The sequence below is a fragment of the Bombus huntii genome, chromosome 10 (genome assembly GCF_024542735.1).
Source record: "Bombus huntii isolate Logan2020A chromosome 10, iyBomHunt1.1, whole genome shotgun sequence".
NCBI lineage: Eukaryota > Metazoa > Arthropoda > Insecta > Hymenoptera > Apidae > Bombus > Bombus huntii.
Genome location: NC_066247.1, coordinates 200,092 through 213,972, shown reverse-complemented (window position 1 = coordinate 213,972; position 13,881 = coordinate 200,092). Strand labels below are relative to the sequence as shown.

The window sequence follows — 13,881 nt, the reverse complement described above, 5'->3', positions numbered from 1 at the left end:
TTAGATATCTAATTAATGTAATTGATTACATAACGAAATGCTATCTACCATATCTTTAAGCAAGATATTTATTTTATTTTTTATTTGTTTATCGCAATCCTCGAGGACTTTGCGTTTCAGCTTTTCAGTTTGACTTCCGGCTTACATCATATTTACTCGTCATGTATTTTATCTAGCTTAATTATTGGCTTAAAAAAAAAAAAAAAAAAAAGAAAAAATTTGTGCGATAAAATAGAACGAGGCAACGGGCTATAAATTATGTTGCATATTCTCGATACAACCAAGTTATATATCAAATTTTTATTCATCATACGTGAATTATACAGATGAGATATCACTAAAATACTACACGAGGAATCATTTAATAAATAGTTGTGATCGATCGAATACTTTTGATTTTTAATTGACATAATAAACTACACGACCGCTTAATTTTTGTACTTCTCGGCAATTTTCCTTGATACACATGCCCTGTTTGTCGCGTATCATACGAAACAATTCCGTCTGATTTTCTGAAATCCTCACTGGCTCCGGGAAAACGATCCAAGTAACGCATTCGTGAAACGGAAAGGTGGTGATCGAGCCCAAGTACGTGTAATAACCGGCTGTTTGACAAGCCTGTCTCATCCAGCACAAGCAATCTACAAACAAAACGGAAGAAACCGATAGCCAGTGATAATCCTTTGTACGATATATGTGAGCCATCGATTCGTCTTAAATATCCTTCGATGCATTCGAAACGCTATTTTAATTACTTGGAAAAAAACGAAGGTGGCGTACTTGGTGATAACTTTATGTACGAATCAGGCTGTGTAACTTTATGCAAGTCGTCCGTGATCTTGGAAAACAACGGATGTTCGTCCCAAGTTGGAACTTGATAGGCCTGCAGAAAATAAGCGCAAATCGCGAGTCCGTCGTGTTTGTCCCAACAATTGTCGATCGTCTCGTATCTTTTATTAAAGTGTATCGCTTGCGCCTCCATCGTGAACCAAGTGCCGTTCAACGTGTGTTCCGCACCTTTGCAATTCGACGAACCCCATCGAAATACCACTTCCGATAGCTCGTACACGTCGTTTGCAAGCGGACCACCGCGAATCGTTGCTGCACTCCTATTACCTTCCAGTGTTATTTGAACTAGCAGATCGATCGAGGCGAAAAAAGAAAATTACTCGATTATTTCCTTGTATTTAAGTTTCGAAATATGCACGTACGTCGCGTTACATTTATAGAAATAATAAATAAATAATAATAAATAATAATAAATAAAAGGATTTTTTATAAAATTCAGTTATGATTCGCCGAATCGGTGTTTTTAAATCTCGGCACATGTTATACGTTTCGATGTTACGATGTCTCGTAAGCAGAGATTGGTACTCACCTGTGCTGCCGATATTTCGCATTTTAGCTTCGCCATCTTGACTCCAGTGACCGCTCATAATAAGTGCGGGGAACTTTATCCCGATTGCATTGTTTTCGTCGATATCGACTGGGGATTGACCCCATTTTCGACGACCATCACCTTCGACGATAATGACGACAGTACGGGTAAAAAATTTTGAAGGTTACGAATTTGCAAGGATATTCTTACCTGCACACTGCATTTTATTTCATACAACGATTGTTCTCGTTATTTTAGATAACGAGTCGCGATTGCATATTATTCTATATCACGTATTATCTTATAGAACACATTTCGTACACATATTTTTACTACTGCAATTTAACTTTGCCAACTGTCAAAAAGAAATAACATAACATCGATCGCGGTATCGAGGTCGGAACAATTAAACCGCGGTTTTTCTATGAAGTTATATTCACATAGACCGTGCTCGATATCCGTTGATCCTTCATTTTGCCCGGATAGCCAGTTGATTATTTTATTGGATGTTTTCTTTAAAATTCACAAGTGAAATTCTTGTATGTGTGTATAGATCTGTGTAAGAAAAGCTGTGCGATCGCATATTTTACGCACAGCCCAATGCGCATCACCCGATAACAAGTTGGACGGTCATTGAAAATGATAAATATATCAGCATCAGAATTTATGATCATATGTAGCAGCGTCCTCCTCGTTTGTAAGACGATTCGTCCGTTTTTTCCCCCACCTTATACTTTATCGTATCGTATTTATACATAGAATCGTTCGTTACTAGTTTTGCTGCTGACCGAAGTTCTGGATTGGACCCAATTATTTCCCTGGATAGAAAACGAATGCAATTTTCCTCCGTTCACGTTCGGTTATACGGACCGTAACGGGCCCCATATGTGGAAACTGCTGTATCCTGATAGTAATGGTAGCAATCAGTCACCGATCAACATCGCAACACGGCTCGTCGTTGTGGTGCAACCGTCCGAACCTCTTCGTTGGAACGGCTACGATAAAGGACCACTATCGATGACTATAGCGAATAACGAAAATAACGGTGCAGATTTTCCACTGGTTTAATAAGCAGAATCGTTGCTAACTTATTATTCGTTAAAAATTATGCAATCACACCCCTATCGCAGCTCCTACATACCTAGTTACATATGTACATTCAAAAGTTCTCCGTATTTATACAATATTACTTAAAAGTTGCATCTTCTTCTTTTCTTTTTTTTTTTCTTTTTCTTTTTTTTTTTTTATCAACTGTGGTTAGAACGTTTGCAAGAACTTTTTGTCGTCAAGAGTTTCCTTCTCCATCGTTCTTACGTTATATATATTTTGCATTTCAAATTTGTTAAGGATCATCTCGATCGTAATTTATCGTCCGCCGATCCTTTTAATAATCACTATTCAACTTGCAGTGATAGTGAGCACAGTGTGGGGCAACTTGAATCGACCGTACATCGAAGGTGGCTGTTTGACTAACATCTACGACCTCTGCTCGATGATGTTTCATTGGGGACAATCGAACGACGAAGGCAGCGAACATACGTTAGATTACGTTCGATATCCCATGGAATTACAAGTGTGGCACATAAAACGCGGCTTTAACTCACTTTTGGAGGCGATTGCTGCTAAAGAAAGCGATGGCATACTGATCGTCTCGTTCTTTTTTCAGGTTAAATTGTATCTCATAGTTTTCCAAGTATCGACTAAACTCCGTGTGGAAGTAGAAAAGCTAGCTCTTTAATGAAATTTCATAAATTTTATAAACGATATAAAGTAGATCGAGTAAACGAATTAGCATGAAATTACTATTAATAGATCACAAACGCGGATAATCCTTATTTGGATCATATCGTGAGAAATCTGCGGCGAATCGTTAAACCAGGGACAAAGGTGCACGTTCCACCGTTTCCGCTGCTATGGATATTTCCACACTTCGAGACGGATTATTATACTTACAACGGTTCTCTTACTCAGCCACCCTGCAGTGAAATCGTTACGTGGATCTTGCAACCTGAACCGATCGCTATATCATCGTCTCAGGTAAAACTATCGCTTTGTATAGTTTATAACAATTACATATACTCAAATGCCTCAATACGTTTGCCACATATCAACTTTTACTACAGATCGCACAATTTCGACAAATTTGCTCACCGGATGGTCCTATACCGTTAAATTGTAGGCCCGTACAACCAGTGAACGACCGTAGCGTGTACTTTTATTCATAGTATTTGTTAACAAATTACAAAATTAATTTTACGTCTTATCCGTTTTCGTGTAGAACTATCAACACGCGTATATAGTCATTCGTGTTCCGTTGTAACGTTTTTCTACTATCTATGCGTATAAACTGATTCTTAATAAAATCAAGTACAAAGCCATATATTTTCTGTCTTTGCTGTAACGTCAATCGACATTGACGTTAGTATACGATTGTACGGGACGAACATCGCCTTTCAACCGTCTACTTCGTGGAGCTGCTTCTTCGTTTCTTCCATATGAGTGATTATATTACCGGCGACGAAAAGAATACGCGCGAAATATGTACAGCGCTCTTACAAAAATCGTGTAGATTCGATACGTTGCCCCGTTCGGGTAAAACGTTTCCCTTCCAATTGAGGAATCGTCTAATTTTCTTTAGCGGGACAATGAAATTACTTTTGTTCGCTGTTGAAAATATGAAACATCGAACAAGTATTTTATGTACAGAGAGCAATAATTTTATTGTTTTCCTGCTATATTTTACGAACGCGCCAAATACTTTCCAACAAATTTTATCAGAAAATAAAGGTATAACAAAGTTAAACTGGCTCGTCGCAAGTCGCATCAGGTATGTATCGGTACATATATCATCTATTTGGCACGAATTATTGTAAGATGCATGCATCTGTCTTCTTTTTCTTCTTGCGTGAACGTTCATTGCAGACACTATACCGGAGAATACATTAGATCTCTTGTTTCTCTTTTATCCGGATACACATCCAGTTTTCTCAAGCGGCTTGCGCTGATATTTACGTAGATGAATTTATGAATTTCTATCACACGCACACACAATATATACATATATATATATGTATATATATATATGTGTGTATATTGATATCGGGTACATTCTCACTTCGATGCTGTATTTCCCCAGTAAAAAAATCACAAGATATTTTGAAACATATACGCTTGCCAATGTATAAGTCACGCGTCCACCTGATGTGAAAAATGAGATCTTGTCGAGTGAATTTCGCAAGCAAAAAAGGGGTGATAGACGATTCTCTCGCCGCGTTTTCTCGCTCCGCTCTTAGTTAGCACGTAAGTACATACATATGTATTTACAGATTCGCCCGTGATAAAAAATTTACCACCTTACAGTGCGTAGGAATGCCGCAGTAAGAATATCGCTTTTCTCGTGATTTGCGAAAGCGAACGTCGTTATAGAACGCGATATAAAGTCCTATCGCAAACGTTGGTAAAACCGGAGTATTTCGTATTGAATTTCGGAGTGAATAACGTTTTATGTACAGTATCGTAGATGTTTCTCTCTCGTTCGAGTTCGCTACGATATTTTATAATGAAACGCGCGTACAAGGGACGGGAATGGTTTTGAAGGTTTCGAGCAAGCGCAGCTTTCTATTATTCTACGGTAAATGTCGCAATCATCGATTGTTTTTAAAAATAAAATCTTAAAAATCCTTTCGCCGGTGATTCGCGGAGGATGTCTCGCCAAATCTCTTATGAAATCTGCTCGAAACGTCCAGGTATTATCACGTGTATCGTTGTTCCCTCGATTAAATCGATTTCCATAACAAAATCGTTGAAACTGAACGAACGAAATATCAAAATAACGCGTCCGATTTCCTCGTAAACCCGACTAAACTGGGAACTGGAAATTGGCTTTCCTTCCGTTTTGTGCCTTTGGCATCGCCTTCTCAATCCACTTGCATGTCCCTTATCGTTCGACAAAGGAAAGCCGAAGTTATTATGCCGAATGTCTGAAACATACGAACGTATCTGCCATTAGATTTCAAGTATCTGAAATCTTGTGTATTCTGTGCAAACGTACTTGTATACCAGCCATTGCCATGCCCAGGAATACTAATGTGAAGCTCTCGCACTGCAACCAACTTGTAACTTTCGAGAGGCAGCCCTATAAAAACATTTCATAACATAAGAAATCAACCGATGAACATAAAACGTAAAATCGTTATTTAAAATATTCGTCGTTGGTAGATTTAACGATAAACGATAGCTGCTGCATTCTCTTTGCGCTTTCGATTCTTTCGTTAACCTGGCCGACCATACTGACATATATGTACGTCGTGCGCCGCAATTACTCGTACGAAAAAAAAAAGAACGGTTTTATTCGGTTTTCAATACGAAATTAGAATCAATGCTAGAATTAATGCACGAATCGAGAAAGAATTGGAATTCCTTTATACTTCGCTAGATCAACGACGTTACGATATTTCTTTTTAAAATGATTAAGTCTTAGAGCGAAACTCTACCTCTTTATGTCGATATCCATCGTGACCCTCTTCGTCTTCCACTTGACACGCTATTTCGTCCATTGGTTTCGGGTTTAGCCACGGTTTCTCGTTCTTTCGCGAGAAATAAGAATTTCATGAATGCAGTATGAAGAGAAAGTTCAGACTTGATCAAATTACTTACATGTTTGCTGAACACTCTCGACACCACGCTCATTGGACTTCCCGTATTTTTTACCTGCGAGGTAATACGAATCATTGATTTTCATATATACTGACATGTGACTTTTGCTTATTTTGTAACAGTTCATATTCGCGGTTTTATTCGGTGCACAAAAATGTAAAAAGATCAAGCAGCAAATAGAATTGCGGAATATTTCGATGTATAGGATATGCTATAAGGGGGGAGGGGGTGTGTAATTATACTGCGAAAATAGCTTTTCCGTACCTCTGTATCTTTTAAAACGCAACACGTAAGCGGGACCTGCCTCCTGTTGCCCGAAATTTGCGCGTCTCTCCACCATGCCGTGCCATTGTAGTCCCCGTATCCGTGTATTCCGCAACAATTAAACTGTAATGGAACGATTCGTGTGCTCTTCGGACCATCGCAATGTGGTTGGATGAATGATGTACCGTGTCGTGCATTGGATGTCGCTCGGGCGCGAAATAAAATTTGCATTGTGCGGCTTTCGATCTCTCGCCGTTCGTTATACGCAGAGACGATCGTGTGGACGAGAATTGCCTTTGAAACTTAATGGATATTTCCGTCGACCGATCGACACGCCGCGATTCCACGCGACGCGACGCGACGCTACGACGAAGGGATCGCGTGAAAACGTCGTTACAGATCGTCGAGCGGTTGCGCAAATTTGCAAATGTTCTCGCATTTCGGAACCTCGATAGCGCGATCGATTCGGCGTGATGACGAACAGTCGAACGTTCTTACGTTTCCAAATATCGCATCTTTTGAAGATGCGATGTCGTATACGACGTATGTACGTTTGTCACTAACACATGGAACAATATGCAAACGAACAACTAACGAATAGATGCCCGATCGAGCGAGAATTCAGGAAGTGGCTGCTAGTTTATGTCTTTTCCGGTGGTTAATCGATCGATCGACTAGGAGAGTCGGTGATATAACCAAAGAATAATTGCGCGCGATAAACAACCTCGGTGAATAAACGATCGATCGGTGTTGTTAGCAGTTTTACCTTATATTGCGCAAAGTCGAGACTGTGGCTGAAGGGTATGTCGCTAGTGGGCTCGTGACCGTAATCCTCGGCCAATTTGTTGATCAGCCGCTCCTCCAATCCAGAAAGTATTCGAAATGTCATTAGTCCACCGACGGCAGCGGTGATGAGTTCGGTAATGATCAGTGCCACGAGCATGCTCATGTACTGGACAGTTAAAAATGTATCGTAGACCTTGGCCGTGCTTCTGTTATAGGTGTAGCGCACGAGGTGCATCTATCGATAACTTACGGTTGCCAGTATGCATTGATTTCCATAGAGAGCAGCTCGACATCCGAAGAAACCGACCGTCAGCACCGTAAAACCGAGACCGACCAAGCTACAAGCTATCAGGTTAATAGTTTCGTGCGGCGTGGCGTCGGGCACGAAAAGATTTAACAGGTGCCCTTTGCTCGGTTCCAATAGCAAGCATGCCCCTATCATCAGTACCGTACACCCAGCCAACTATCGAGTAATTTCTCTTTATGTAGTCATCTACTAATATACTACTCTCTATAGTACTAAACCATTCGTAAGGTACTTTATGCAACCGCGATACGCAACAAAATATCGTTTATGCGAACGAAATCGAACCTTTTGTTTTCGCCTTTAGACACATATGCGTTTCGGTCTTGTTAGCTTCGTATACTTCGATACGATATTGCATCTCACGGTCCAGTGACATAAAATACCCTGTGCGTTTCAACGATAGTGTATCTAACTAACGACGTTGTTATCTCTACGTAAGTTTATTCAAAAATTATTCTACGTCTCCAAACAGTCATCCTTAAAGCAACGAGACATCCGTCATTACATTTTTCCACTTTTTCCTTCGCTTTTGTCGCCGAAACATCGTAATTTTATCGCTAACGATAAATGACCGATCTTTCGAAACCTAACTTTTACGTGCCGCTTGGCTTACTCGCTGTTAACTGTTAACCGGAACTGCCTAGGTGATTGACTTTATCGATATACGTATGTATCAATGGTATATTATTAGTGACGATACGCGTTCCTTCTTTGTTTACGCTTTATAGGAAAATACCACGATTCTTTATTAAGTACCGAATTATTCCTGTTTTCGTTTCTGCACGAAGAAATATTTCCGAATTCTTATCTTTACTTCGTACAAATATAAAACAGAAACATACAAAAGAAAAAATACAAACATCCGATCTATTCGTACGATATATGTATACATACATACATTGACAGATATAATCTGAAATTAATCGATTAATACTTTACCCATATCAATATGTTGAACGTAAATAGGACGAATTTCAAATACTTCATGTCGGTCGTTTTCAAGACATCAAATTAGTCATTGATCTGCAAAGATAACATCACTTGTATCAGTTACTTTAAAGCCTGTGACGATGATCTCGACTTTACTCTAAGAATTGACAAATGCCTTTCACTTGAATTTTTGAACATCAACGCTTTATAAAGAGCGCGATTAACAACGTGAATATTAGCAGAATGAAGATAAAAGCGAGCAGGTGCTGGCGAATACTTGTGACGCGATGCGAGCGAAGCGTGCGTCTATCCACGTATCCTTTGATCCGCTCACGAGAATTAAAACCTACCGTATTTTAGAAGAACGAGCCTTTGGAATGGCCGTTGATTATACTCAAAGGTGCACGATCTGCCTACGCTTCAAAGGCGATTGAAACATTACTGCGAATCGGATATGCCCTGGCGCAATAATATAATACCTGTGTTTCAGCTTTTCGTTTCGATAGTTGACTATATAGCGCGAGTTAATGGGCTAAACGACGAAATGTTAAAACACCGTTGCAACTAATCGGGATCAAAGGCGAAATTGTCGGATCGATGCGTGCACGGTTCATATATGGTTATACATATTAATATCGTACGACCACGGCAAATCCACGATTAAGCGATCACAGGCATACAACTTATTACCAATTAATCCTAAGTACTTACACGCTTGGTAATTAATTAAAGTTCCCAGGAAAATCACGCACAGTTGCTTGCTAGACCTTCTCACGGCTCTAACGGACGAAAGAAAAATCGACCGCTTTTAATCGAAATACCACCATTGTGCATGCTACGAATACTCAAACGAGACCTTTCGCATAAATATTCATAGCTACTCTTCTATGATATTACTTGCCATATTCCAGCGGGGGATCATTCGTGTAAACAGCTTTTGACGCAGCAATAGGCTGCCAGTCGCTGGCCCTGTTGATTCTCCTACTTCCTGCTGACAGCTACTCGAAACGTAAGAGAAACAAAGAGGGCGGGAAACAAAGCGTAAAAAGACCAGTAGAACACCGTAGAAACAAAAACCGGAAAACAGATTTCCGATTATTCTTCTCCGTAGATCGATTCGCGAGTAGTTCACGATTCGTAACGTTCGCCCATTCGCTCTCTCATTTTGTTTTTCACTTTTCTTTCGACTCCCGTTTCCCGTTATTAAATTCAAGCACGAGCACGTACAGCTTCCCGCACGCTGAGAGGGCGACCAAGGCGAAGTACACACACACACACACGCGCGCACGCACACACGCACACACACGCGCGCGCGCGCGCGCACGGCAATCGACGGAACGTCGTTGGAGAAAGATGCTGGTTACCGAGAAAAATCGATGTACCGATCTCACGTGCCAACTGCCGGAGTTTCCGCGAGTCTCCTCGAACGGATCTCACAGCGAACACCGATAGAGAATTCCGTCGTGTACTATCGCGACGATACTGCCGAGGGTAAACGCTGCCAACTCCGACGTCATCTGCTTCGGGAGCGGTACGCTCTCTCCTTCCCACTTTCCGCTCATCTTCCGCCCTTACGTCGTCCGGTGGTTGGTCCAGATGCGGCTGCGTCGCATCGTAACAGCGCCGACGCGAGTCCTAGTCGATCCCTGCTCGCTAGTCCGGACGTTTCGCCACTCGACCAGCTTTCGTTCCGCTGTCAATGACCAACGTTAGACCACCGTGGTAAATTGCCTAGCTTTCGCATCGGTTTACAAGTTTAATTGCTCCAATTACCAACGCTGCTTTTAACCGGACCGACCAATTTCGTTTGGAATCTTGTTCGTGAGTTCATGTTTAGAGCTAAGATCATACTTGCATCGGCTCCTGTGATACATTTGCGTGCGTCATATTTTTTCGCTCTGAACTTCACCGCTCGATTTACGAATAAAATTACTTAAAACTTGCTTTTTCGAATTTCCGCATTTTCGCATTTTCCCAATTTTATTTAAAAATGTACGTATTGATAACATGAAAAAATTCTTCGCTTCCTATTATTTTATTTCTCCCTCTCTCTCTCTCTCTCTCTCTTTCTTTTTTCTCAAAGATTATTTCGATCGCGTTATTAATCGTTCTTTATTACCATCGAATAAAAAATGAAATCTAGACTTTGCAAAGACACGTATGGTTACAGCCTTTCTTTCATCGATAAAGAATTGTCAAGAGAGTCTTGAATAATTACAAACGATAGCTCTAAACCGCGCTAATTTTGTTATTAATAGCATTTACCGAAACTGATTAAGAGTACAGCGAGCTGTCAAATTACATAGATTAATATAAAAGACCGACTTTATGTAAATATAATGGATTTATTAGGTATTAACAATTTTTACAGCATTCGTACTTTAAACAACTATGAGTAAAAGATATTAACGCTCTAGTCAAAGAATCGGCGATGCGGATAATTTTTCAACGTTGTATCCTAAACAAAGTAGAAACGATCGAGAGATTCGTTACAAAAGGTGTTCGCCATACGACTAGAGATTTAATCGATCAAGTCTCACAATTTTCTCTTATACAATAAATTACACTATTGGATATCGTTCACCGCATAATGTAATGGACGCAAATAATCGATTTAGCAGATCTTACGTACAAGGCTCGAAATAAATCTGTATTGGAAATTATTATATCGAGTGCACGATATTTGCCGATCGATAATCGTAAGTATCTTCGTATTTAAACGCGTTTCACGTATTTTATATTTAATTGCTTAATCACCCCCCCCCCTACTTATCGAATATCTGCAAAAAGAACCGCACTTTGAAAGAGCGGTCCGCTTCGTAGTTCAAGGTTAAAAGAAGGAAAGGGAATAAAAAATGTTTTGCGAGTGAAAATAACGCGTGAATAGCCAAAGAAAATTTTCACTCTGTAACAGTACGTAACAACGATGTGTACCATTGCATGAGTAATAATAATAATAATAATAATAATAATAATAATAATAATAATAATAATAATATGAGCAAACGCGCAATTATAAATAAAAAGATCTTATTATACAAATGGTTTTACGGGGGTCTCTCTCATGCATATACATATTTAAGTTCACGGGCCGATCCACATATACACAGTGCACACGTTCCATTAGTCGCTCACATACAACCTTTAGAAATCTATCATTTTATTATTAATCCTTACTACTACGTTGGACGGTACGATGACTCGCAATTACTGCTATGCGTTTTCTGCACATGTTTCGAATAAAAATTTGTATCATCGATTTAGACGTAAACGAGAATTGACGATGGACGCATCGCGCGCAAAATGAAATCTATTCGTCGACATTATCGCGGGAGATAACGAACTATTGCACAGCATAGATTCGATGTAAATGATCTTCGTCACCAAGGCGAAATATTCGCAGCGGCAGCGACGTAGCAACGGTCTGTGCGTATATACATCTCAAGTACCATATATTCTTTATATTCTCGCCGTCGCTACAAATTACCGACGGACGAATACTCGAACGAAATGCGTATTCGTATCTCGATATAAAGTAGAAGAAAAGAAAATCGAGTTTCGCTGTCGCTAACCCCGAGAATATCAGGCGATAGTCGGAAGAGACTTGAACGGTGCCTCGATCTTCCGATTTTGCTTTTCGATTATACGCACGAGCACGCAGCATTTTTGGTCATTGCATCGGAGCAAGAAGCATAAATCACATTGAAGTCGCGGCCGATTGTCGCAAAATCGATGGCAATTTCGTTGTACAGTCGTGATAACCGCGCTCGGTGGCGGATTTTCCAAAGAAAACCGTGAAACTAATGATTTTGATCGCGCCGTGCCACGTTCATTCGCATTTTGTAGAATCGCGACGCGCGACGGACAACGTTCAAAGTTTTTCAACGCTTTTCGACGTTTTTCGCGGAGAGAAGCTCGCCGGATTTCGTTCATCGTCGATAGAGAGTATTCGCGATGTCGTTTCGCGTCGTGGCACATGCGCTGCCTTATTCATCGCGACAATTCGATTGAAAGTTCGTCACGTGGAACAAATTCTTGAGCTCGTTTAGAAATGCACTGGCGCTTGCTTTCGGTTCGCTTCGGTTCGGTCGTCGCCTCCGGCAAAGCTACGGAACGAACTTTGTTTTGATCCTCGCGAATTTAATCTGGAAAACACGCGACGCTGTAATTTCTCTCTTTTAACCGATAGGTCGATATCGTAAGAAAACGATCGCACAGCGCAAAACCTGGACCAAGAATTCTAGCAAAAGTTTCCAGTTGAGCATATCCGAGCCCCTTTTTATAACTCCGTGGTCGTTTCCACCGGGCTTTGTTCACCCAAATACGTGAACCCTAGATGAGAATAATCCCTCTTTTCTCTGAACGTGACGTTGTCGTTCGACGGACTAGGACTGAGTAGATCGTTACCGTGATTGTAGAGCGGATTTAAGACAGGCGTGGTGTCGTGGTTGTTCAACGTGTTCGCGTTGCTGTTAGGATTTTTTCTACCAAGGGTCGATCGTCGCAACGAGTGAATGTTCGTCTCTCCGTGGGTACCGACTATGCTGGAAGCACGTGCCGTGGTCGCCGCTTCGGAACTTACAGGGCTCTGTTGACCTAAACAGATGATAAACACGCGTCCATCAGTTCCGTCCTTCTCGTCTTGCTAATTATTTTCGCGCCGAGAGACAACCACTTTTCAGAGAAACAAAAAGAAAAATTCGAGAGTCTTCAAACTCTTCTTCGACCAGTAAATCGATGGTTGACTGAGAAATATCGTAACGTTGTTAAAAACCGAGTTTTCGCTTCCGCTTTGAAACTCAATATTCCACCGTTCTAAATGATTCGTACGAACTTGAAATTCGAAAGATTTCTAAAGATAAAAAAGAGAAAAATGCGAAAAATCCGAAGGGCGACAGAGTATCAAACCTTCCGAACCAAACAATTATTTTTAAAGCGCTCTTATCTTTAACCGTTGCAGCTATACGATATTTCTTATCGTTTTAAGGTTTACTTGCAACTTCTCCTTGCGACAAAGCGGTTCGTCGTTGTGCATCGTGTTCGAATATTTTCTGTCCACCGTTTCTTACATTTTCGATACCTGACGATGTACTTAGTCGGCCGAAGAGCTTGGAAATTGATCAGGGCTCTATCTAAATATATCTCGCAAATCATCGATACGTGTTTTACACTTGCCGATATTACGATAGACGATAAAATAGCGTGTACGTAACTGTAATAATCGTTAGAAAATATTTGAATTACCGGTACTTTCTCCGTGATCTTTGGTAATATAGCTAACATTGTCCAAGCTGAACGCATGATTCTTATTGCTGAAATCAAGCTGCAGATCGTTATAGCTGTCGTTGTCGTCGACAGGCACGCTCATTTGAAGCACCTGTGTCTCGTATTCTTTCAAATTTGGCTCGACGTACACAGGATCGTAACGGGGCACGACGTACATCCGCTGCATTCGTTCCTTGTACGCTTTGTATCTATGCACACGAGACAACAGAATATTCGTGTAGCGAATAGTTAGTGTTGAACGAACGTGTGACGTATCGCAGCGCTAAACGTTTTA

General features: G+C 40.6%; 4 protein-coding genes across 13 annotated transcripts in view; 1 reads left to right on the top strand and 3 right to left on the bottom strand.

The window, feature by feature from the left end:
• Positions 1 to 67: 67 nt before the first annotated feature.
• LOC126870418 (carbonic anhydrase 7-like) lies at positions 68 to 1,725 on the bottom strand. Of its 2 annotated transcripts, none has more exons than XM_050628125.1 (4): positions 1,589 to 1,725; positions 1,379 to 1,519; positions 756 to 1,134; positions 68 to 641 (listed from the first exon to the last, which is right to left on the bottom strand). In XM_050628125.1, the coding sequence occupies exons 1-4, from the start codon at positions 1,599 to 1,601 to the stop codon at positions 362 to 364; spliced, it is 813 nt and encodes a 270-aa protein (XP_050484082.1). In that variant the 5' UTR covers positions 1,602 to 1,725; the 3' UTR covers positions 68 to 361. The 2 variants fall into 2 exon arrangements, with proteins under 2 accessions (XP_050484082.1, XP_050484083.1); XM_050628126.1 differs by having other exon boundaries at positions 781 to 1,134.
• LOC126870424 (carbonic anhydrase 1-like) lies at positions 1,556 to 4,165 on the top strand. The gene is made up of 5 exons (XM_050628132.1): positions 1,556 to 2,075; positions 2,154 to 2,423; positions 2,788 to 3,044; positions 3,191 to 3,415; positions 3,502 to 4,165. The coding sequence occupies exons 1-5, from the start codon at positions 2,018 to 2,020 to the stop codon at positions 3,601 to 3,603; spliced, it is 912 nt and encodes a 303-aa protein (XP_050484089.1). The 5' UTR covers positions 1,556 to 2,017; the 3' UTR covers positions 3,604 to 4,165.
• On the bottom strand, positions 4,073 to 9,839 carry LOC126870417 (tetraspanin-11-like). Of its 6 annotated transcripts, none has more exons than XM_050628119.1 (10): positions 9,219 to 9,839; positions 9,033 to 9,100; positions 8,331 to 8,414; positions 7,335 to 7,547; positions 7,065 to 7,250; positions 6,299 to 6,421; positions 6,035 to 6,088; positions 5,872 to 5,964; positions 5,430 to 5,513; positions 4,073 to 5,358 (listed from the first exon to the last, which is right to left on the bottom strand). In XM_050628119.1, the coding sequence occupies exons 3-10, from the start codon at positions 8,376 to 8,378 to the stop codon at positions 5,296 to 5,298; spliced, it is 864 nt and encodes a 287-aa protein (XP_050484076.1). In that variant the 5' UTR covers positions 8,379 to 8,414; positions 9,033 to 9,100; positions 9,219 to 9,839; the 3' UTR covers positions 4,073 to 5,295. The 6 variants fall into 6 exon arrangements, with proteins under 6 accessions (XP_050484076.1, XP_050484080.1, XP_050484081.1 ...); XM_050628123.1 differs by having other exon boundaries at positions 7,335 to 7,519; XM_050628124.1 differs by having other exon boundaries at positions 7,335 to 7,429.
• Positions 9,840 to 10,646: 807 nt separating this feature from the next.
• Positions 10,647 to 13,881, bottom strand: part of LOC126870408 (cadherin-99C) — a 77,400-nt gene continuing 74,165 nt past the window's right edge. Inside the window, exons 21-23 of one of the 4 annotated variants that reach the window (XM_050628088.1) lie at positions 13,566 to 13,795; positions 12,729 to 12,917; positions 10,647 to 12,653 (exon numbers count right to left, since the gene is read on the bottom strand). In XM_050628088.1, the coding sequence (XP_050484045.1) occupies positions 12,601 to 12,653; positions 12,729 to 12,917; positions 13,566 to 13,795 (472 nt within the window). In that variant the 3' untranslated portion in view covers positions 10,647 to 12,600. Of the gene's footprint in view, positions 12,918 to 13,565; positions 13,796 to 13,881 lie in introns of all 4 variants that reach the window. The other 3 variants (XR_007691323.1, XM_050628087.1, XM_050628089.1) reach the window with 3 other exon arrangements.